This window comes from Cloeon dipterum, chromosome 2 (genome assembly GCF_949628265.1).
Source record: "Cloeon dipterum chromosome 2, ieCloDipt1.1, whole genome shotgun sequence".
NCBI lineage: Eukaryota > Metazoa > Arthropoda > Insecta > Ephemeroptera > Baetidae > Cloeon > Cloeon dipterum.
Genome location: NC_088787.1, coordinates 33,831,039 through 33,855,857, shown reverse-complemented (window position 1 = coordinate 33,855,857; position 24,819 = coordinate 33,831,039). Strand labels below are relative to the sequence as shown.

The 24,819-nt window shown below is 38.0% G+C and overlaps 2 protein-coding genes and 1 long non-coding RNA gene across 6 annotated transcripts; 1 reads left to right on the top strand and 2 right to left on the bottom strand.

The window, feature by feature from the left end:
* Positions 1–228: 228 nt before the first annotated feature.
* On the bottom strand, positions 229–1,902 carry LOC135937565 (uncharacterized). The gene is made up of 6 exons (XM_065480722.1): positions 1,731–1,902; positions 1,329–1,663; positions 808–1,146; positions 679–753; positions 537–626; positions 229–485 (listed from the first exon to the last, which is right to left on the bottom strand). Exons 1-6 carry the CDS (start codon positions 1,900–1,902, stop codon positions 399–401), a joined length of 1,098 nt encoding a protein of 365 aa, XP_065336794.1. The 3' UTR covers positions 229–398.
* Positions 1,903–2,162: 260 nt separating this feature from the next.
* On the top strand, positions 2,163–2,666 carry LOC135935458 (uncharacterized). The gene is made up of 3 exons (XR_010574220.1): positions 2,163–2,251; positions 2,309–2,452; positions 2,513–2,666. It is a non-coding gene; the product is annotated as an uncharacterized LOC135935458 (long non-coding RNA).
* Positions 2,665–22,975, bottom strand: LOC135935457 (inaD-like protein). 4 transcript variants are annotated; one of them, XM_065477785.1, is made up of 8 exons: positions 17,591–17,696; positions 16,836–17,069; positions 16,100–16,217; positions 6,139–6,644; positions 4,803–5,107; positions 3,372–3,757; positions 2,896–3,019; positions 2,665–2,838 (listed from the first exon to the last, which is right to left on the bottom strand). In XM_065477785.1, the coding sequence occupies exons 2-8, from the start codon at positions 16,896–16,898 to the stop codon at positions 2,787–2,789; spliced, it is 1,554 nt and encodes a 517-aa protein (XP_065333857.1). In that variant the 5' UTR covers positions 16,899–17,069; positions 17,591–17,696; the 3' UTR covers positions 2,665–2,786. The 4 variants fall into 4 exon arrangements, with proteins under 4 accessions (XP_065333857.1, XP_065333858.1, XP_065333861.1 ...); XM_065477786.1 differs by lacking the exons at positions 16,836–17,069; positions 17,591–17,696 and adding an exon at positions 22,842–22,975; XM_065477789.1 differs by lacking the exons at positions 16,836–17,069; positions 17,591–17,696 and adding an exon at positions 17,713–17,809.
* Between the last annotated feature and the right edge of the window lie 1,844 nt (positions 22,976–24,819).

The window sequence follows — 24,819 nt, the reverse complement described above, 5'->3', positions numbered from 1 at the left end:
ATTTCAAGAATATTCTAAAGTAAAATCTATAGTTAATTTTCACAATTAATAGGTTTTAGTAAAACTGTTTTAAAATTTAAAAAATAAAAGAATTCACATTTCAACACATATTATTTATGTATAGTCAGTGAACATAGTACTGTTGAAATTCTTGCTGGGGAACGGTGTTACATATATTCCGCAGTATTTGATACTTCAAAGCATTTTTAATTATCGTAGGCTTCGCCAGATGCTTCTGCTGAAACGAAGTTGGGTGGGAAAGAGACATACCAAAATAACACCAGACATTTTAAAGCTTGTGAAAAAATGTTCAAGACAGATTTTTTCCTAAACACCATAATTTAAAAATCTAAAAATTCACTAAAAAATATTCATGCCAGTTTTTCGTTAAACTTGAATCAAACCTCAGGGCTATTTGAGCTCACAGTTTCACTGACTTGGAGTTGAACCAGTACCATTACCGTTCCGAATATGATGTTGAACATCTAAAATGGAAAAATAAAAACCATGATGTGAGTGAGTTAAACACTTTATACCGTAATTAGCAGGGTGTGGTCAACATTCATGAGCCCCCAGCCTGATATTGATATTTTTGACTTGTCAAACACACTCCTGCACTTCGCGATCTATTAAGTGAATTAGATTAAAATCACAATTATGCCTATTAATTAATACAACCTGGAAGCAAATGATTGATGGGAAAAGCCGGTTGGACACAGAAATTAGATCAAGTAAATGTGATGTTTTTGCTGCCTTCAGTTCAAAATTCTTAAATAAGTTTTTTCATCCCCAAAAAAGTAGCATTACCTCATTGTTCAACCGTTGTCCAGCATTTGCAAAAGTAACCAAAATTGCAACCTTCAGCAGCGACCTAGGGATCAGGGAAAACAGCGTGCCGATGCTGATGTCCTCAAGTCCGCGGCTGACAATCAGTGAAAACAAATAGTAAGTGCAGTAAGTTGTGAACGACAGTCGCATGCAAAGGGTGAGCACCGTGATCGCCACCAGAGGACCAAGTCCGCGATTTGAAGACTCGATCAGAGCGCTCAATTCCACCCCTTTCTTTGCAACCCTCGCGAGGATGAACTCCAGATCCATCGACTTCTCCAGCGTCTGTTGCTCAAGTTTGCCATTCAACAGCTGCAACTAAATAATTAATTGAGGCCGTTGATTTTTCATCACTACATAGTTAAAAATGAAATTGTTTTGCATCAAACTCAATGACTTTTAAATGTGCATTAGTCAAGTTTAAAATCCATATACTAGGAAAAAGTAATTTCGGGTCTTTTTAAACTTTCCCTCTTAACCCACTGAAATTTTATTTTTTATTTAATAATGCGAGGTACCTCTTGATGACAGAATTCGACGACTGCAGTTGCTAGGGCAATTGCGGCGACGCAACCGCTCAGGGAAATGTAGCTGAAAAGAAGCGGGGTGTTTTTCAAGGACGCGAAGGGGTTTCTGCCGATGAACAGTTTGAATGGTAGCAAGCCAAGATACAAAATTGACGGAATGATCCGCAAAATTGAATTCAGCTTTACTCGTGGCAAGACTTCTGAGACAAACCGACCGAAATTCCTTGACTGCAGCCAAGCCAAAACCTGATGAGCGACAAGAGAGATGCGAGTCAGGTGAAGGGCAGCCTGCGAGACGATCTGGTTATCTAAATTCAAATAAATAATAATTTAATTTTGCCTGAATGGTTTTTGAAGTGGAAAAATCTTTGATGCCAGTTGGTGAGGAAATCTCTAACGCAATGTACAAGGCAACAATAAAGAATCTGATCAGCAAATTGAGATGGTCGATCCATCTGGGCAGGCGGCCGAAACAGGCTTTTGGCGGACAAATTCCGCAGGCCACTAAACAAAAGACGAGATATCGAACGGGTCTTGTCCACGCCATGGTGTATTTCCAAATAAAAGATAACGGATGTAGATTAAACAAATCGATCAGGAACTCCGGGTCGTTGTGCGCCTTATTAAATTTTATTAAAAGGCATAAATTATTCTTGAACGCATTTCCAAAATCATTTTCATCGATCGATCATTCTGTATTGATGGAAAATAAGTTTGGCTTGGGAAAAATAGCCTTGGCTTCGTTTCCCGACTGGCCGGAAACTCTAACCGGAAAAGAGACGACGCTTCCGTGGTAGAATTCCCAAACGTGCAGTGTGTCAGAGCTTCACCAATACTCAACATGACAACTTTCACGCTTGTTTCAATCGTGTCCCTCCTTATTGTGGCTGTTTGTGGTAGATATTCAAATCAATAAAAATATTTTTATCCGCATCCTTTAATTGTCTCTATAGGCCAGGAATCTGCAGACTGCACTTCGAAATGCCAGTGCAGCGACGTTGAAAACAAAACCGAGTTTTGCGCCATCAAAGGCTTCACGAGGAAAACATTCAGCAGCTCTTGTGAAATGGTTTGCTACAACTGTCAGAAGAAAACAAGTAAGGGTTTTTTTATTATTATTATTATTTGAGGATTTCAGTTTGAAATGTATTTTGTAGACTTCAAATACTTCAGCACTGGAAAGTGCCCTGCTAATTTAAACAAGAGACAGAGACAAAACAAACAAAAGGGATCTCAAGGTGAAAATGCAAAAAATTAACATTGTTTTGAAGCATGGGATTTCATGGATAAATAAATGAAATTCAGCCAGTAAATATTCTTTGAGTTATTATTCACAATTTTTGTATAATATATTATGGTACAAAATTTACATGCCTAGCTTGAGCAGATACTTTGACTATATTGGTAGAGGAGGAGATTTTCCTATTAATTTTACTCCTCAGATAGTAGGTCTGTACACGATTTCGCCCTCAAGGTAGCACTCCTGAAAATCAAAAAGAAAATTCAGATTAAATTGGCAATGAGAAAAAATTTCACGTACTGTTTGGATCTTCTGCTAATGTGAAGGGCAACTGGACCGGATTTGATGCTTTTAAAGAGGGCAACAGCCTCCGAGTGTTCAAGTTCATGACATGGCTCTCCATTAACGGCCAGAATTTCATCACCTGAAATGAAAACTTACAATGTTAGTAAAGATTCAATATATTTCAGCCTTTTATTTTTCCTCTATACACTTTTCGTGATTATTTATTTTAATTTCTATATAGTTCACTTTGTTTGACGGTTCTTTACGCAAATATGGCTGCCAAATTTGACGATAAATTTTGCAATTGATTAAAATACGTCAGACTGACAGTGAGTTTAGTTTATTGATCACAATAATGATCTTGCCTGTGAGACTGAACCACTTATCGCTTTAGTACTACCAGTGGATAGAGTCAAACCTGATTAGATTTTAAATTTTACGAAAAAAGCAGTACATTAAATTATCAATTTTAAAATAAATATTAAAATCACCTTCTCTAAGTCTTCCGTCATCGATTGCCTGTCCAGAGGGCAAAATGCTCTTGACGAAGATGCCAAGAGCGCCTCTGGGCGAGTCCCTGCCACCGACGATGGTGAAGCCGAGGCCCTTCTTGCCGGGGCCCTTCTCGAACACGATGGTCAGGTAGGAGCAGAGCGTGGAGCGCGGCCGGCGCGGCAGTGTGCAGAACGGCGCCGACTCCTCGGGTGGCGCCACGCTGAGCCGCTTCTTCTGGAAGCGACGTGCCTTGCGCGGCGTCGCGCTCTCCACGCCAGAGTCGCTACCGAGGTTCTCGTAGTCGACGCTCGTCTCGTCGGCGCCGCCGCGCGACGACGCCGCCTGCCGCGCCACCACGAGTTCCACTACGCGTGGGCTGCACCTGCACAAAAAATATCATTTCAAACTATTCGTTTTGGAAAAATTACACGAATTCAATTTAATATTTTAGAATATTATAGGAATGAGATCAAGCAGAAAAGTTCTATCTAATTATGATGAGTTAATATTTTTCTGTGCGGTGCAAGAAATGAGATTGGACATTTTATCTGAAATCTTTATTTGTAAAAGGTCCACCATTGGCTATTTGACCGCAAAAAAGAAATTAAAAAGGTATATCATAATAGCAGTAATAGCATAATAATAAACTGCCAATATTATTTTACAACCAAAGATGAGGTTGAATCAGTGGAGCGGTAAATATATATATTTTAGGACATAATGCTGATCCTTAAACAGAATGAAAAATGATATATTATTTTAAATATATTTCCACACTAAAATTCAGTGTCAATTAAATCAGATTATTTACTTGAATACATTGAATTATGTACTTGAATACAATATTGATCATTTGCTAAACTATCACATAATGATGATGTATTAACTTGCAATATACATATTTACATACTTTATATGTTTAAAGGCGAGTGAAGCCTCTGGTTATATTTAAAATTAAATTTCTTTTAAGTTTTGTGACTAAATTGTTAATAATTTATGTTATTTAACAAAATAGTTTAAAAAAATAAACAGGAATTAAATAATTAAAACTAAAAAATGGCAATTAATGATGTTACAATAATAAAACTAAATAGTCAATTTAAATATTTGTGAAAAAATTTATTGCTTTGAAATAATTAATTAGACATGCACAAAATAAATTATAACAAATAATAATTTATCAAAGACAAAAGCATCGAAAATTTTCAATAGTATGCAGAAAGATTGATGATTTAACAATAGTTTAAGTGCGAGATCAAATTTGTTACATAGTACTCTATTTACATTAATTTATTGTAATTGTCTCAAAACTAGTCGAAAAATAATGGAAAATTTTAAGATTTTAAATTTAACTATTAAAAATTGATTATTCTGAAGTTTGTGATCTGAGTGTTGCTGTTAATATTAAAAAAAAATTGATTTTTTACCTGAGCGTGTCTCGAGCTTCAGCAACGTCCAGTCCGCGGAGACGCCGGCCATTGACGTTGACGACCTCGTCGCCGATGCGCAGGCCGGCGTTGTCGGCGAGACTCCGCGGCGCCACGTGCGCCACCAAGAAGCCCCAGGCGGCGCCGCGGCGGCGCTTTGCAATGAAGACGCCGAGCTCCTCGTCACCGCGTCGCTCCAGGCGCACCACGTGCACCTCCCACCGGCCCTCGGCCCGCGGGGGCGGCGGAGGTGGCGCCGGCGCTGAATCGGGCCGTCGCAGGTCGATCAGTTCATCATCCCACGCCTATTGAAACAAATTTTTATATATCAATATCTATTGAATATTTTCTTGAAAAAGGACAGTAATTTTAATATCTGTTGAGGATGGTTTGTAGAATTGCGCTATTTTAATACATTTCTCTCTAGATTTCCTAATTTTATGATATTTCCATATTTATTCTTGTTTTCACTATGTTACTGTTTTGAGCTCTTTTTATTGCTGCATCTTAAACGTGTATAATATAATGCACAGGAGGGTTAGAAGTGTTTTTTTGATTATATACTTTATACCTTGCTTAATTCGTGTCACGGGTATGTTCTTAATTTATATGAAAAAATTAAAACAATATATCGCAAAACATTAAATCATTATACTGCTAAATAAATAAAAATGTTTTTATAAATTATTAGAGATAAATTAGTAAAACAATTAATGCCTTAAATGTATTTATTAATTTTTAATTGTCAAGCAAATTCACTATCTTTCAAGAAAACAGCAACATATTGGAAATAACGCTAAATTAATTAGATCGTATTACACCGTTGCTATGTGTATGTTGATAAATAATTATATTTTCATAATTTAACTTTAGTCGACTGTGCTAAGCATGTAAAAATTATAACACACAAAATAATATTAAAAAGGAAAATACATATTCTGTGAGAAAATTAATAAATATGCGATAAGAGGGCATTTTGAAAAGAAAAAAATTCTCGTCATTTTTTAAGGACAGTCACATGTTTACTAGATATTTATGACACGGTTGTCATTGTGTATTGTTGAAATAATTCCTTTAATTTTGAACCAAGTGATGAATGTATAGGTAAATTTTGTGGCAACAAATGTGAAAAATATCATACGAAAAATTGCAGTATGATAAAAGCAGTAACGTGTAACGTTAAGATCGAAACCTTGATTGTTAGATATTTTTTTAGTGTTGCACTCCTTTGGTGTAGGATAAAATTCTTCACTCTTGTTATAAAATTCCCAGCGTATCTATTTCTCCTATTTATTTCAAATTGATCCTGTTTCTTACATGTCACAAAATTACACACCTGTGCTCTTTCCGCGCTGACGGCCCTGCGTCCGCGGTGTTCCTCGACGCACTGCCTGCAGTCAGGCCACCTGCGGATGTCCAGCTTGTCGTCGTCAGCATCGTCGAGGTCGGCGCCAGTGGCGGTGCCGGGCAGCACCCCGTAAGAGAAGCTGCGCAGCTTGGAGCGTTTGCCCTCGGTGTTCCTGAGTCTGGCGAGCAGCCGCCGTGACATCTGTCCGCCGCCCTTGAGGCACTTGTCCGACATGGCCCTGAGGCGAGCGGACAGACCCGGGTCAACGGGGTCAGCGGGCTCTTTGGTGCCGGGCTGCTCGAGGCACTCGGGACACAGGTCGGTCGACGAGAAGCACGAGAGACGCGTACTTTTCACGCGCTCCAGCAGAGGGTTGCGCTTCTCGGTCACGGTCACGCGGCGCCGGTTCGGACTCCAGTAGCGGCCGATCGTGTGTGGCCGCTCCCGCGACGCCACCACTTCTGGACGTCGCCATGTCGCGGCGGAAAATTCAACTGGAAATAAAATGCAATTAGAAATTAATTAATTATTTCAATTTAATTTTAAATTTCAAGATAGCCACAGGCGGTATATTTGTTTGATTTCGAATCCTTAATATGCAAATATCTGCGGCTATCAAAACAAAATATTTTCAATAAATTATAAAAAAATTATTTTTTTTTACACCATGGTTTGGTCCTGTTTTTAATAAATCCAATATTAATGTTGTAGAGATATTAATAAGTGTATTGTGGTGCATCCCCCTGCAGTAAAATTTTTTGTTCATTTAATAAAACTTCATATAAAAAAACAAATCTCTGCGTGCCATGAATATTCCAATATTTGTAAAATTGAAAAACGCTTATGGAAAATGCAGTGTACTGATTTAACCAATTTTTGAAAAGCAAGAATGAAATGAATCACTATTTTAATTTTTGTTAAATTTAACCCTGACTTACTTAATCGCAGGGAAATGGCATATATGACTGAAAAATTGATGAGATTAATATTTTTAACAACTATTTTCTGCAATTTTTTTAAGAAAAGAACTTTTATTTTTAATATTGAAGGAATTGTGCCGTGTTTTGATATTCATAGAATGTCTTTTCTCTCTCATAAAAATTATATCTATTTTTTTAAACGCAGAGCAAAATTCCATACTAATCAAAGAGTAATTTCCTTTTAGCTGTTTTTTGTATAATTCTTGATATTTGTTTCTATATTTATGTCTGGTATATTTCTATGCATGAGCTCATCGTCAGTGTGGAAAGGAAAAAAGATGGCCACTGGGTCCAAGCTCCTCTGCGGCCACTCGGGCCCCATGTTATTTGGGATCTGGTGAGCTCATAGTCCACGCGGAATGTGCTGAGCAGAGGTTAAAGAAAAATTTGTTAAAATTCTTTCTTTGTCGTGGCAGGTTTGCAAGCATTTTTATCTGAGCCGCTGTGGGAGTTCATATAGAGCAATGATTTGAAATAAATTTAATGAACGTTAATAAATCACCAAGGCTTGTGAAATTTTATCTCCACTTCTTGGTACTGACTTAAGTAGGATTATTACATGCACACTTACACAAAACTCATTAAGCTTTGTAATTTATGATATATTTTAATAATAATTTCAGGCCTACGCCAAAGTGCAAATACGCATTCGATTTAGACAGCTTTACAGTCCCTTATTTATTATATTTATTTCAGCCGATCGATGGCCATTATGAGCAATCATACTTTACTTTTCTGCACACACATGGTAACGAGCAACAACTGCACCTTTGCCTGTTTGCTTGGCACACCATGTTTATATTAAATTTATTCATTGCGAAGTGCACTCTTGGCATCTGCTGTGCCTGTGTAAAAAAAAAATCAAAGATTCCTTCGGTCTCTCGTGCGAGCTCTGCACACACCATTGACCTAGACAGCAAATTGCGCTGCTTTTTTTTCTCCGCCGCGCATTGGGCAACAACAACTATACGCGCGGCGCAGCGGGCAATTATCGTCTCTCTGTTGTTGTTCTTGGGATGGGAATGCGAAAGAAGCTCCAGAGGCTAATTTGAATAATTCAGAGAGTCCCGTTCGTGCGATCGAGCTCGTAAAAGCCTACTCCCCGCCTGCTTTTATATTATGTCTATACGCACAGATGACTAACTGTATTCACCTGTTGCACTCTCCGAGAAGAGAAGAAAAATTATATGAGAGACGAACGATAACAATTTCAACAGGCGGACAGCAGCTTTTAGCGCTGCTCGGCTGGAAATTCGATTTATACACGTTAATTAGGAAGCTGCTTCTGCGCGTTCCCAGCTAATTTAAACAAATATTCTCCGCAGCATGAGAGGGAGCTCAATTTAACACTCAATTGTTTGCACGCAAATTTCGCGAGTTGGATTTTATAGCGTTTATATAGTTTCCTGCAACGGGCTAAAGGGCATTGCGCGCGAAATCGTGTTCTCTAATCAACGCAAACAAAACATGACGACGTTGTTTTGTGGCGTGGGAATCTCGCGCATTAATTTGCAGCTTCCGAGTCTGCAGCGGAGTAACCGCGAAGAAAGTGATGTTTGACCGCACATTCCTGTCGGGCAAAATTGAAAACGAGGAATTTAAACAGGAAATATCAGTTTTTTCTCGCTTAATAAAAAAAACATCGCTAGTTGATTTGGCGAGGAATGTAACCAAACCCCTAATTAATTGAATTTATAATGACAATAAAGTTTGTCTTTAGCAGATTTCTATTAATTTCCATCTGATCTGCGTGAGCATTGCCACTGATGTTCCCCGTGTCGTATCAACGTATTTCTGCATTGATTATATTGTTATTATTACTAATATTCAAATAGGAAAGAAAAATCTGCAAGTCACGTAATTGATCAATAGACTACGGAAAAACAGAGATTGTATTTTTAAAATGCAGTAAAATCGTTAAAAATAATTTAAAAAATTATATCAATCTAAGTTTCAAACATATGCACAATCTAATAGAATTTATTATAATTTTGTTTAGTACAAAACTTCTTAAAAATAGGTGCATAATTAATGTTATCTATTTGTCAAGTATTTGATTTTTATTCAACTTAATTGAAAGTTCAATGCAATTTTGGCCTTTTAAACAACCACCTACTTGACTTAAACTTTAACTGTATATTTGTGCGCCGCACAACGATTAAATCATGTCATCCAGTTTGAGAGCAGAGCGATAAATTTGATGTAAATGGAATAATTAGCGGCCATTCATCAACGCATTCCTGCTGGTTTGTTTCTATAATTGGCGTTGCTGCTCTGCTGCTGTTGCATATACATAAGTTAATGAAAACGTCTCGGTGTAAAGCTAGTCGAGCGCTATTCATTCTCGCCTACAATAACGTGCCGCCAGGAAGAAATATAAAAAAGGCAGAGAGATTAGCTTTCCTAATTAGGAGGCAGAGAGGAAAACACGGCGCTCAGACAATGAGCGCGCAACTGGAAACGCTCTGGCGTAAAAATTAAACTGACAGCAACACCAGTGTTATCGCCCTGGGGGACCAGAAAGTCTCTTTTGATTGCAGGCGAGCGACAAAATTACATGAGCACCAGAACAGATAGGCGGAGGCGTGAATATTTTGTACCATCGACGACGGCCGCGTGCGTTCAGCTGAAGGAAATCGCATCGAAAGGGAATAATTATTGTCCCCTTCAGCACTGCGTGAGTCACGGCCGGAAACAATCGATCTTTTGTTCAATTCTTTCCATTTTGGGCAAAACTGCTTTGCGTGCCACCGCAGTGAATGTGCTGTCAAAGCATGACCCAAGACGCACTTTACCAGCTAAAAAAATACTTCTGGTGCTATTAAATAAGTGAAAATGAGATATTGTTTCATTTCCAAGGAAGTAGATAAGCTGTGGAAATAATATTTTTGATAACAGTTAAATTTTTTCATTTCATCGGTACCAACTGAATTAATTTTGATTCCCGCATAATTAAATTTTGATAAACAACTGTTTTTAAAGAATTAAAATGTTGACGATTCTTAATTCTTTAATTGCAAAAAATGTTTAAAACCCTCTAAAAGCTGCCGTAAGCTCAACATTTGAATGGGAAAAAACTTGCTTAAAATTTAATTAATTTTTTTATGTTTTAATTAATTTGAGTTAAATTTTTTTCGTGTTATTCCTAATTATCCTGTATTTAATGGTTTCTTCTAAAAAAATTGTTATTCCTTAAGCTGTTATAAATATCTGCAAGTTGTTTATTTTTTTTATCTCTAGAACGACTTTTCGCTTCTGTCACTAAATACAATTTTGTTATATGGTTGTGCAATTGCAAATTTAGAAATAAGTAAATAATGCATATTATCAAGCAAGGCTCTTTAATTTAAACTTGCTCTAGGAGAAATTTAATAAATGAAAATAAATTGAAAATATTTTAGATTCTAACGTAGATTGTGCTTCAAAGAAGGAAAACCTTGTATTTCCTAAAATTTTAATTACATGGAGTCAACAAAAGAAAAAGCTAAGCAACAAATCATCTCGTGTTGTTCTTAATTGTGCTTGGCAGCAGCTGTTTCGACCCCTCAGGCGCTATCAGCATTACTTAACCTGAAAAACAAACCAACCTGCAGAAGATTTTACCTCACCAGCAATGGAAAACATAAGTGGACAGCTGCTGATGTCCATTACGGAGAATTAAATATTATTTCCCTTTGAGTTATATCTATACACCCCAAAGATAATTTAAAAGCGTACCGTGTGAAACTAATTTTTATTTAGATTTTTTTATTGTTAATTTTATGTGAAGTAAAAAAATCCTGGCTTATTTCAGGTTATTTTATTTTATTTCTTTTCGGAATGCGTCATAAAAATTTCCTCGTGATCGGCTCGAATCCAGACAAAGATTTCATCCTGAGTGCTTCCGACTTTCTTATCAACCAAGAAATCAAACCGGGGAGCCAGAAAAAAATGCCCGGAATCCTGAGAAGGTGTGCATCGAGTAGAAATTTCCATCAGGTTGCATTCCGTATATGGCCCTGTGCCTGAATGGGCCCCGCGAGCTTGAGAGAAGTAATAAAAGCGTCGTTCGATTAGGCATTCTATTCATGGCGAGAGAGGAGGGCGGCCGGGCGGGCGGGCGCGCATCAGGTACGTCTTTGTACGCGTACATACAGCCTGCTTGATTGTGAGTCAGGGCTGAGCCCTGAATAAACAATCGCAGGAATGCGGCGCTATTTACCGAACTGGCAGGGCGTGGAGCCGAAAACCAGAGCCACCGTCGCCGCCGCCGCGTGTGTCTGCCTTTTTGTCTGGCTCCACTCGACGGTAACACGCTTTTTTCTCTATTATGCAACAATTGCGTGGAGAACGAAAACAACAGATATTATTTGGACTGAACTGCATGAGTTAACATCAGCTAGAGAACGCCCTTCCAATCCACCAGAGGGGCAGAGGGGCTCCCTGCATTTTGCGGGTTAGACACGCACGTGCGTCTAATTTCCTTCTCAAAATGAAATTTTGAAAGTAAAATTGTTTTTCTATTAATCTACTTATGTTGATAATAAATGCAAAATTTCAACACTTCAATAATTAAATTTTGAAAAAAAATATTCAGGAAATATGTTTAAAAAATAAATTTAAAAGTTTGCACAAAAGAGTAATTGTAATATACTTTACCGGAACTAATGATTTAATTCTTTCCTCTTGTGACTATTTCAGCTTTAAAAATAAATTTCAAATCTAAAGAAAACCTCGACACAGTCAAAAATTGAAACAAAGGGAAATAAATGGGAATTTGTCATTAAACCTAGAATAGAAAATTTCAAATCCTCTTTACAAAAGATTTATAAAAATTAAAATTAAAAATATGTACTACATATCTTACCTTAACAGACTTAAATAAGTTAGAATCTGCAAAATCTCGTTTTCTCAAAAAAGCCTTAGCACTGTCAAAATTTATGAAATCTAGACTAGCATATGAGCTTGCTGACACTGACTTTTTTGTTGATGATCTTCTTAAGAAATTCTCACTCTCAGAAACTGCTGCTTACAATAACTTTATTATTAATAGTCTTTTCAAGCTCTCCCAGATCGATGGGGATTTCTATGGCACCCCTGCAATGGGCGATCCGGGCTGGAAAAATGCCTGTTTTCTAAATAGACATGTTTTCACCAGGCACGCCTGTCACGATTATCATTATGTTTACTGTACTAACAAGAAATATCATTGTAAGGCCGGTTTCGATTGCAAATGTGTATACTGTGATGAATATGTGAAGTTCTACCACTTTTTGGAATGCAAGAAGATCCCATTGACTCTCATGCGTGCTAGTGTACTGTAATATTTATGCATGTCTATATCTGTTGTACACCATTGGTGTTTCTTTAAATAAATATAATAAAAATATGTACTACGTAAAAGTATTAAATCCTATTATTGGACAAGTAAAATTTAATTTACAATCAGTGCGGCGTGATTTTATAAATGTATCTGGTCGATTTTGCAGACTTCAGCTAGGATTGTATGCCATTCCTTGCTATAATTTTTATATTTGCTCTTATTTGTATGACTTTGGCAAGAATAAACAACAATAATAGTAAATATTGTAATGCTTTTAAGGGAGATGCTGATATTGCAATTAAGGCCAAAGACTTTATCACTTCTTGATCTCTTTTTTTTTGCTTTAGCAGCCGCAAGCAGTCAATCAATTTTCACGGCTGATTAGGCAAAATATAGCTTTAACACTTTTTCCAGGTAAAGCACTGCTGATAAGTCGTTTTGATCCATAGAAGCTGCTGTTCTGTACGAGAACGGGCAAGTCAATTTAAATCTAAAAAAAATCTCCAAAACTTTCTGTCCATCTTGGATACACGTAATTTATAAATTTTGTCTATTCTCTCCTTTCTTGGATTTATTTTTAAAGAAATACTTTCACTGGGAAATGCCCCTGGTGCATCATTCTCTCTAAACGATGCGTTTTTAGCAGCCCATGCAACAGGATGAATGATAGAGAAGAAAATAACACCCATTACTCAAGGGGCGGGCGTATTGGCTAACAGGAAATTACCACCTGTCAGAGGCTCATTTCCATCCGTGTATAATGTTTTATCTTGGAAATGCAATGCCCGGCAAGGAGAGAAATGGCAGCTTGGACGCGCGTCAAGATGATCAGTGTGTAATTACCTGCAGTCTAAACGATGCGTTTTGGTCGTAATGTTTTCCATTCGAGACGCGCAGAATCTGCTCTTTCTCCGCCTTCAGCAAACCTCAAAATCGAGAGTGAACAACGAAATGAAACACACTCGCTACGGCCGCGGGGACGACACGACTTATTATGATAAACTCTGAGAAATCGAGGCACTATTAGTGCCGAAAAAGGCAGCGGTATAATACCCGAGGTGTCTCACCATCAGTTTCAAACCAACCGCAAGCACACTTAATTAAATTGTGAAACGCACCACATTAACATTCTTGAAGAGTGAGAAGATTCAAATTGACTTTAATTTTATTACACAACTCCAAGAAATTTGTTTAGATGTTCTTCGCTTCCAAAATTTAAAAATATTGATCATAGATTGTAATTTTCCAACATGAAATTTATTTTTAAATGATAGAACTCCTGCTCTGAGTTAATTTCGATCCGAGAAACAATTAGAGTTATTTATTACCCCCTAATTAAAAAAGGAATTACTGTTTTGATTCTACATATATTTTGGTGTCGATTGATTGCTCCGAATTCCATCACGTACAGAAAAACATTTGAACCGTCCATGTATGGCAGTATCAATTATAAGCCTAACCCAGCAGGAATGTTTGGCTGTGTTGCCTTAAGAAAGCGGCGGAACACTCGTTTTCGGACATCTGTCGCGCTATAATCGCGCGATGCGCCTAGAGACCTAAATTTCCTTCTCGTCCGCCGCACGGTTTCGAAACGGGTAATTTTCAATGGTGAATTTTGCCAGCATGCGTGCCCTGTGAGTCATCGCAATTACGGTCGATTATCATTTTCATACAATCGGTCGGCCGATGTTAAATTCATCAGGCGCAGGTGTTTTGTTTGCATTTAAACTGTTATTTTATTATCTCTCTAAAAGCGTGTCGGGAAAGCGATCGTGCGTTTAAGTCCCTCTAGCCTGCGTGGGGAGGAATATTACAGGCGGTGAAAATTCTGAATCAGCTAACCTTGCCAAAGAATTGAAAGTTATTTCTATAATTAAATTTTAAATTGCAATTTGACTTAATTTTTTTATATCATGGAAAAGTAGTTAAATATAATATTTACATACTAAAATTGTAGTATGTTTTTAATAAAATTTCCATGGCAAAAAGTCTTTATTAAATTGCAATCGTATAATCGATCTAAAACTCTCAATTTTTATAATTTCAAAGATATAAATTATTCTAATAATTATCATATTAAGTAATATCATCTGATAGCTCTGGAAGAAGTAGCCATTATAAGACGCACTGAAAATTTTATGCAATTTTTATGATGCTATAAATTTTGCATCGTCGCATTGCCTCCCACGCTCCTAATTTATGAGCTCAGTATTATTTATATCTTTTGCTCAGACCGTTTCCTTCATTGCTGAAGTCTGTATATTCTTTCCCTTTTTTTTTCTTTCCACTCGAGTGAGAAGAGCCTACTCCATTTGAACCCGTCAAGATTCATATTTATTCATCAAAAGAACAAGGAAACGTGAACCACGCGGTGCCAGCCTTGGAAATCCAAAATTAAACGCTCGTCGAGCGCGGAGGAAAGAGTGGAAAAGAAAGAATAGAACACACACGTGCAATGTGCGCAGTGGAGGATGAGAAAAATCTCGGTGCGAGAAACAAACAATATGAGATTAATTCGAGACCCGTGTGTGCTCTCAGACGTGGGGCGTTGGAAAAAAACAAAAGTGTTTTCATCATCATAAATTATAAATATAAATGAAAATGCCAGTCGCGTGCAATGAGAGGAACGACGCGAGGAAACACAGGCATGTGCTAAGCGAGGGATGAGAAAAAATTTAATTGAGCTTTTGTTCTATTCGTTATCAAAGTTAAAATCCACAATTAGACTACTTTATCATTTCTGGGGTTTAAAAACAGAGGGAAAAATCAAAGATCTTATAATTAGACTGAAGTGATGTAAGAAAATTACGAATTTTGTGAGCATATTTTTCACAAGCAATCTTAAAAAATCACAAGAATAGAGCGCAATTAGAATTTATTTAAGGTTTCTTGACAAATATACAACTACTGTCATTACTCACTGAATTTATGTGTTTTTTACATTAAATATAAGGGAGTACACGCGGATAATATGATTTTTATGTCACTTTCTCATTTTTAAAAACGAATGATACTGCAGTACTGAGTACTGAGGATAAAATTTGTTTTTATATTGATTTATCCTTAACTGAGATGTTTTATTAAAGGGTTTTTGCCTATACAACCGTCGGAGGATAAAATAAAATATATTTATAATTTTTACAGGTTTCCCAACCACATTTACCTTCAATCTGAATATCCCAGTTTGAGACCCATAATGTTATTTATTAAAAATTTAGATCTAAATATGAAATAAATAAATCCGTAAGAGAATATAATAAAATAGGTTGTTAAAAAAATTAAATTAAATTGAAAATATTTAAAACAAATTTTGTTTAAAAATATAAATTACTCAAAAATATTTATATGTTTAAGTAGAAATAAGAAGACCTTGATTTTGATTTATTTTAAATTTTGACTTTTAGTAAAATAAAACGGATAAATTACTGTATTTTACAATGATTATGTTTAAGTAAGTTAAAACCATGATTATTAAATTAATTTTCCCAGACTATATTTAAAACTGACTGTTGAAAAAACATCGCTCTCTTTCACGCCGTCTCATGTCTGTTAAATTTGTTTAGAAAATCCACACTCGACGTGCGCACAGCTTGAAAAAAAGCAAACACACACACGAGATAGGGAGCAAGCAATTATCGTGTGTACAAAGTGTCTTGTCTCGTCTCACCTGGCTGGATCTTGGCAGGGTCGTCAAGGGCGGGGTCCTGAGTGCCCCTCAGGGGGCTCAGGCTCAGCAGGCGTGGCGAGTTGGTGGCCTCTGAACCTCGACGGAACCACCGCATCGCCTGAAAGCAGCAGGAAAACGCGCACACTTGAGTGCCACCGATTGTAAAAAGAGTTCTACGACACGGAGTAAAAACGCCGACGCGCACAAAAGCTGTACAGCAATTAAATTAAATGGACAATGAGGATGATTCACGCAGAGATAACGAAACACGGAGAGGAAGTAGACACTATTGTGGGCTTTTGCTTTTGTTTTTTCGGCTGTGTCTTAAATATTATGCAGATTTGCTTGGAAACCTTAACATTTTTTATAGCACAAGGTTGATTTAATATTTCCAGTTAAAATTAAATGTAGCTTCTTCAGTGTTTAGTGAGCTGGTAATGTTTGCAGTATGGCAGGAAATTTCTGTGCTAACAAAAAAAACTGAAGAAGCTGAATTTAATTTCAAATGAATTCATTTGCCCTCATTGGCATCGACTAATACACTTGTATGTTGCATTTTAAACATTTATTTTACCCAACCCGAAGCAAACGGTGATACGAAACTCAAATGAATGGATTGATACGGCTGTGCATGGTCGTAATCCGACGGGCCATTAATATCACCATTATCATGCATCGCTTGCATTCAAGTGTGTAGAAAGTGAGGTATTCAAAGAATTCTTTAATTAAGGTGAACCTTTGAGAACGTGAACGGGCAGCATTCTGTGTTGTTGCGGGCCTGAGGCGGCCAGGCGGCCATAATGGCGGGTGCAGCGGCGTGCAAGGGAAGTGGCCGCCGACGTCGCTTTTTGCAATCTGTCAAACACGTCGGTATACACACGCGATTCTCCTCGCAGTCGGCGGTTGGCTAATTGTTTATTGACTCTTTCTGGGTCACAATCTGCAGCACTCTTTCTCACTTTTCAGCCAGCTGGACACACGATGCTGTGATTTAATTGCAACTTACGCAATCGGCGAGCACGAGAGTGATGTGGGAAAATGAATGTTTTCACCGCCTGGACCGAAATCGTGAAATTTCTCCTTATCCGAATCGCACGGGAAAAAACAAATAAACAAAAACTAATAATGCACGGATAATTTGCATCCGATTTCTACTTTTTGCCCCAAGCAAAACAAAGAGCTGTAAAACCGTGATATTTATATTAAAATGCTTTTTTTAAATGCATTAATTCACGCAAAAGCAGATTTTTTTGTCATTAGTTTGATTAGCCTTTGATGACAAGCTTATTTAATCACAACACAGATGACACATGTAAAAGCAAACACACGGAAAAACAAACAAAGTGACGAGTGGACAGAAATGCAAAGCCAGACGGGTGGCGTGCAGCAATAAAAACTGCAAGATTAACTCGATCGTTAAGACGCCGAGATAGGAGAACGATTAATGATGAGTCAGCCCAAGTGGAAAGAAATAAAAGGTATTGTGCTCACTGAGTGCGAAATTAACGACTAACCGCAGTAGGCAAAATAGATCTTGTTAAAAAAAATCACAACACTGTCCCGTGGGTCTTGGAGCCGGCTGCCGCGCACCGCGAGCACCGAATATATGTTACCTGCACGAAGGTGTGATAGGCACTCAAAGGTGGCTCACCGCAGGTTCCGCGAAAGGTCCCCTGAGTGGTGGCGCGCGCCGTCGGCCAGGTCCCCTCTCGACTCCGGAGACCCCTGCTGTTGCCTTCCAAAATCACTCACTCTCTTTCTCTCGCTCCGTGTGCGGTGCATCTCTCTCTCTCTCTCTCTCTCTCTCTCTCTCTCTCTCTCTCTCTCTCTCTCTCTCTCTCTCTCTCTCTCTCTCTCTCTCTCTCTCTCTCTCTCGCACTCGCGATGCATGCGCTGCACGGCCGGTCTGTGACCCCATCCAGCTGCCTTCGACTCCTCTCGGTGACCCACTCCTTAAATTCACTCGTCTTCGCGGCCGCTCCTCTTCATTTGCCTCTTCATTGTTGCGCGCAGGTTGATGCTGATCACGATGTTGGAAAGATGCGATTCGAAAGCAATCGATTTATTCCTTTCGTGATTACGGGTGAGGTCTGGTTAGAGACAATCGCCGCTTGGATGACGCTTTTGTTTGATTTGCCGGAGGAAATTTCTCAAGAATGCAATTCGTTTCAAAATTAAACTAGAACCGCATCAAACAAACTGTGAAGAAAAAATGTTTCATTGAGATTTATTTATATTGATTTGTATCATTCATATCATGAATTGTCTTTGGTTCAGGGTTTTATTAATTTATTTATGCTGGTTTGTTATTTTAAAGAATAAATTAATGATCATATACATATAGAAAAGTTAAACTGCGAAAAATGCGTGTGAGGAAAAATTAATTTTGTGTGTGTGGTTGAATAAAGCTGTATAAAAATAGCAGATCCAAATAATTGAATAATTATTTGCGGGTTTAAATTAAATTTTATGGCTACCCTAGAGCCTTAATTTTACTATGATTTCCTGTCTACGAGAAGCCTTCAAATATAATAATGTATGAGTTTTCCTCTAATTTCTCACTCTGAAGGACTCAAAAAATGTTGTTTGATAAGATAAAATGATTTTGAAAGTCCCAGAGTGTTGCGTTTTAAAATGGAAAGTTTCCTGGAATGCATAGACTCCTCGAAGCAGCGGAAATTCCAATGAAAATAAAAACAGATTGCAAAATCTGGCCTTTTGCATGCAGGACCAATTATCTGTGAGCGCTGACGACAAAAAAATACATATTATAAACGGCTTATTAACCTAAAAACTTGCAATTATTAAACGTTTCTAAAGGCGTTCCTATGAAGATGAAAAAAGATCGGCGCGGACCGAAGCGAATTTCTAATTGGGGGACCTTTTGTGGAATCCGTCCTGGTTGCAAAACAAAGTGAGACCGAGAGCAGATTGAAACAGGCTCTATGCTAATCTCTCTCGCTTGTGTAATTTAATCATAAAAATCCAGCTCGCGCACATGGCGATTATACAAGCGCGAGTTGTGCTGCACACATAAAAGCAGTCAGAAAACAGGTTTTTGACTAATGATGATGTAGAGAACAGAGATTGTGCAATTTGGGGAAGAAATTCCCGCTGCGTCAGCTGAAAAGCCGAATAATCTGCAGCAAAAAACACGAGCATTAAATCGTCTCGCGAGGAAACCAATCTGTCGAAAACCGAGCTGACGATAATCCACTTTACGCGACTGGTTTTTGAGCTGAGTGTTTTCGGCCTCGGCGGTCTCACCGCAACATCGCATTTGAATAAATTTTACTTTTCACTGTGGGATTTTCGCGAGGCAGGTTTGCTTTTTTTGCAAGCGACGAAGAAGAAAAGAGCGAGAGGAGGAGGAGAAGGGTTCGCGCACGGTCATTAAAAGGAATTTTTCACAATCTGATCGGACCGAACGAACAGGCGTCTTCAGCGTTGCACACAGCAACGCTGAAAAGGGGATGTGGTAAATTTTTCCCACAGTCAGCAAAAAATCAGATATGAATAAAAAAATGGAAGAAATGCCTTCATTTTGAAATGAACTAATTATATATTTTTTTAATTCCATTTATAGAAACGTCAAAAGTAATTTAAATTTGGACTGCATCTGTTCTCGACAAAATCAACAGTGCAGAAATATGTTGAAGATTTTTGCCTCACCAGCCGTAGAAAACGATTGACTGCATTCAGCGAAATTGAAAAAAGGCGAGAAATGAATTCCACGAAAGCAAGGATGCAATCCCATCATTCACCCAAAACCAGAAAAATCTGAAAAAAATCACAAACCGTAGAGAAAAGAAATAAAAAAATAAATAAAACCCGTTTTCATAACTTCAAGAAGTAAATAAAAAATTATCTTATAAATTTACTTCTCTTGCTGCTGCAAGATTCAATTAAAATTTGTTCGCTTATCCAAATATACTTCTAACCTTTCAAATATCTTTAAATACATACCCAAACATTTCTCATGTTGTAAGGAAAAATTCCAGAGACCGAAAATTAATAACAGTTTTTCACATTGCCGGTAGCCAAAGCGAGGCGGCACACATATTGACGCGGGAGAGCAGGAGCGCACGGTCGCTCGCTCTTCTCTTGCGCCGGTCGTGACTCTCGATGGCAATCTTTTTCTTTTATTTTAACTGCGCAAAAGCCGGGCTCAATTTATTCCTCCAATGGTGCCCGGCGTGATTTTTTTCACCGTTTCTACCAGAATCGCGTTGTGCGCGGCGTGAGAATTAAATCGTTTTTCTTCCTCGCGCCACTGATTGGCGTCGTCGTCGTCGTGCTTTTCCTATATTTTATCATTCGCCTGCATATTGCCCGGGCACACACGCCGCCGCCGTCGCCGCCGCGCGATGAGGGCCGCGGAGGCCGCCGCTAATCTTTGCCCGGGGATGCTAATTGAGAGGAATCGCTTTTACGCCGCGAGTTAGGACGATTTGCACCGTGAGGGTACCAGGAAAACACGCGGCTCGCAGGAGCCTTGATCGCTGCTGGGTTTTGAGAAAAACAGGAAGTTATAAATTTATTAAAAGTTATTTCTAAATAAATTAAAATAAAATAAATTTATTTACATGCCTTTTAATATATAAAACATTTTTGTTATGTAATTTGATTACTTTATTTTTAATAATTAATTGTTATTTATTTATTGTTTTATTATTTTGCCTTAATTTTTAATTATAATTGCACAATAATTTTTTAAAGCTTTCTCTAAAAACAGTATATTTTTTAATTTTGCAGAGTATAAATTTGTACTCGTTACCTCAGATAGAAAATTAATTGAAGACATTCTATTGATTCAGTCAATATATGAACTGTGGATCTTGCGATAAATCGATATTAATTTGCCTTCGGGTTATTTCTCCTTGTGTTAAAAGTCGGAAAGGTCACGAAATGATTTTGAAAATAAATTTCAATATGTGTACGAGTGGGACGTTTAAAACCGCGATTAATCAATTAACACACACTTATGTTTATATCAAAAGCCAAATCATACTTGACATACTAGGTCAATGGTTTCCTCATGAATTTATTTATACCCTTTAAAATATTTTGAAATAATAAAGAAATTGAGAGTCGGGTAAATTTTCAATGAGCGTTAACGATCATGCATAGGATAATTATATTATTTCGTAAAATCCGGTCGTTGCAGCAAAAAATATTAAATGGCAACGGTGACTTATCATGTTTGTCCAGGAAAATGGAATTAAGTTTTTTGCGCAGATATAAAGAGAATGTGCCATTCATTTGACCGATTCATGCTAATCGGCGAGTCAACTTGTCACACATTTAGCATGCCCTCAAAACCGATTTGAGCGTCGGAATTTGCTTCATGCTCGCCGAGGCCAAAAGGAACAGAGCCAAACTTGTTAGGCAAACTATGAACGATAAAAAATCTCTCTGTGATCGAGCGAAGTAAGTAGGTTGATTCGTAGGTGGCAAAAGGAATGTCAATAAAGGTTTCGTATGGAAATCGGTGTTTTGAGTGCTCGCAGGAGAAATTTTTTCAAATCAGGTATGTCCGTCACATCGGCGCGCGAGGTGACTCTGGAAATAATGAAAAATGTGGAGCTGTCCGCCGGTATGGTTTATTTGGGTGGATATGGCTGGGCCGTTACTTGGCCTGACTTTGACTTGCACAGCACACTCACAGCACAGCGGCTCTTGTCACAAAACTCGTGCTTTGGCGCCCATCACCCAGCATAAAGCAGCAACAAAATAACGCTTCACGCGCGCACACCGCGCGGTTTTCATTCATTCTCGCCAGTTTTTCCCCGCGCATAACTGCATATTTTAATGGAAGAACGGTGGCAAAAACGACGGGAACTGCTAACCTCCATAATTCTGCACTAGAGTAGCACAGCATTTTTATGGAAAGAAAAAAAATCCTGCGGATGCTAGGAATTGTTGTAATAAAAGTCTAGGTTATTGCCCAACGCAATAAATGTTTTTGAACATTTATGGTCACGAGAATTTTGGCTCTGTGAATATAGCAAAGAAAATGTTTTTTCCAAGAAAACTCGTTTTTTTGCCGATAAAACCTTCAAAATCAACAATATAATTATTTTCGGTCAAAATAAGTGGCAACGAGTGAAAGATAGCCTTGCGTGACTAATCAAAATTTAATTAATACTTCAATTTTGTCTTGATTCATCGCAGTTTCACGGTTAAACCTGAATGACAAGGAGCTCAACCTGCTAAAAACAAAGCGCGTGGTTTTGCTTCCTACCATACAAATAAAAAACAATTAGCATTGATTGAAGTGTAGCTGTCAAGAACAACCCACAAAGGTTGTTTACAAATTTTCTCTGGCCTTCAAGAGCAGAAATATTAAATTTCGAGAGCGAATGCAACGAAACTCGTGTCTCTGCGGGATGCCAACATTTGTAGCAAAACCGCAAACATACAAAAACACGCGGTTCCTTTTTGAATGAATTGGTCAGCATCTACCGAGAAAAAAATTATTCATTTCTCTCACACACATGTCGTCATCGCGTCGTAATCTTTCCTTGTACAGTCAATAGGCGCACTGCGAAAATTTCCTCATTTGCTAATCGACACTCACACACGCCTCGGAGCGCTCATTGTTTCGAGCAAATCTGCATAACATTTTTCCACAAGACGCGTAAAGACAAGGACATGCTCGGTGCACAATTTCCACGGACAAAGGCGATCCTTAAATAGCAGGGTGCGAAAGAAATAGAACCCCTACGGGGCGGCCACTCACCTTGTGCCTGATGTGTGCTGGAGCCGCCGCTGAGACCGACTGAACAGAGGTGAAAGGAGGCCCCTCGCTCTCCTCCCGCCGGCCGGCTCCTTCCCCTTCCCTGATTTCATCAGTTCGATTTTTTGAGCCACCTTCAGCAAAGCCAAAAATAACAAAAAAATGCCTGCAGTGGATGCTAAAATGTCTTAAAAATCTGGGGAATTATTAACATTGTCCTTTTTGAATAGTGCTATTAATTTTTTCACTCCAGCAAATTGTTATAGTTAAGCCTTATGAAGAGCTTGGAAACGGTAAAATGGCAATGTTGCCTAGCATAAAAAACGATTTTATACACTAAATCATAAAATAAGAGGCACACCCATTGCAGCGGATCAAAGTGAAGCGCATAAAGCAGCGATGCCAAGAGCCGCCGCGACCTTGGAGTCAGAGGTTGATTTATGCATGTTTTGCAGCAAAGAATAAACAAATTCATTGATAATAATTTATCCACTAATAACTTGTTACTTAAAGTCAGACAAAAGGAAAAACCTTGCACCGAAAAAATGCGGGTTCGGCCTAAAGAGGAAAATTAACAATTTTTCGTCCCTTCCTCAAAATATTTTAAGTTTTCTTTGATAAAGTTTTTGTTATATGATAAGCTTTATTTCTAATACTACCCGTAATGGGATTTTTTTAAATGTAGTCATGAAAAATGCTAAAAAGGAAAATCAAATTAAAAAAATGTGCCACATTGTTCTGTAAAATTATTTGTATTATTTTTAATTCTTCCTGAACAGGCCGAACAATTAAATGACATATTTATTTATTTCCATTTTCAAAATAAATTTACTTTTAAACAGAGATAAATTTTTGTGTGGTGGCTGTTTGAGTAAATAACCCAAAACAACACGAAAAAAACTCATTTTCAGCATTGCTTTCCGTTTCACACTTTCTTCCAGTTCACGTGAGGTTTGACGCAATGTTGGAACAATACAAAACCCTATAAAAAGAAACACTTGTCTCAATTGAACTGTGTGCACACAGCGACTGAAAACGAGGTTGATTGGAGAAGCGTTATTCGTTATTCGTGTTCACTCAACTACTAGCACACAATTAAATGGCAATGACTGTCGCGTCGTATTTCAACGCGCTTATTATTCGAGAGCAGCCACTCGTTCGTGTCAATCGACAAGAAAAGTCGTCTCTGCGCTCTTTTTATTGTTTGCTCGCTTGGTTTCCATTTCAGCAGCTCTCTCGCCGCCGCGATCCGCGGAGCTCGCGCACTTGCCTTGCACACACACACACACGCCTTTAATTACAAATTAACTGTGCGTCTCTTACTTCCTGTCTGCAGCAAATTCACTGGCTTCTGCCGCTCGTAATATACGTGAATTCTTCTCATCAACGCCGCGAGCGTGATGGGAATTTCGATCAAACGCACATGCCACACAAAAAGGCCTCGCGTCGGACACTTTTAGAGGAAAACTTTGATGTGTCGGGAAAGTTGCTGACCGATTGAATAAATGCGTTTCGGCGTTTTTACTTTCGCGCTTACTCATACAAACGGAACTATCTTTTTGTTGCGTATAGTTTTCCTGAATGAAGTTGGGAATCTTGTTCGCGGAGAGTTCAACGACAGCTTTTGTGCTCAGCATTTTCTCACACATTGCGCAGAACGATGTTTTGATTGATTGTGACTACGCAGAACAATAATTGCGTGCTTATAAAGCCATAAAAGAAATTTCGAGAGTGAGCAATCTTGCTTCTCTTTGTTGTTGATTGAATAATGACTGTTGAATAGAGCTAAAATGATAGACAATTTATCAGCTTTGCCATATTCTCACATTTGATATACAAAATCCGCAAGCTGCAAAAGGGAATTTGAAATTAGTTCCAATTTAATTCTATATTAGTTTTGAATTTTTTATCTTGTAGAATAATCCAACTAGTGCACAAATCAAATTATACTAGATCAAAATTGTAATTAATTGGAAAGGGA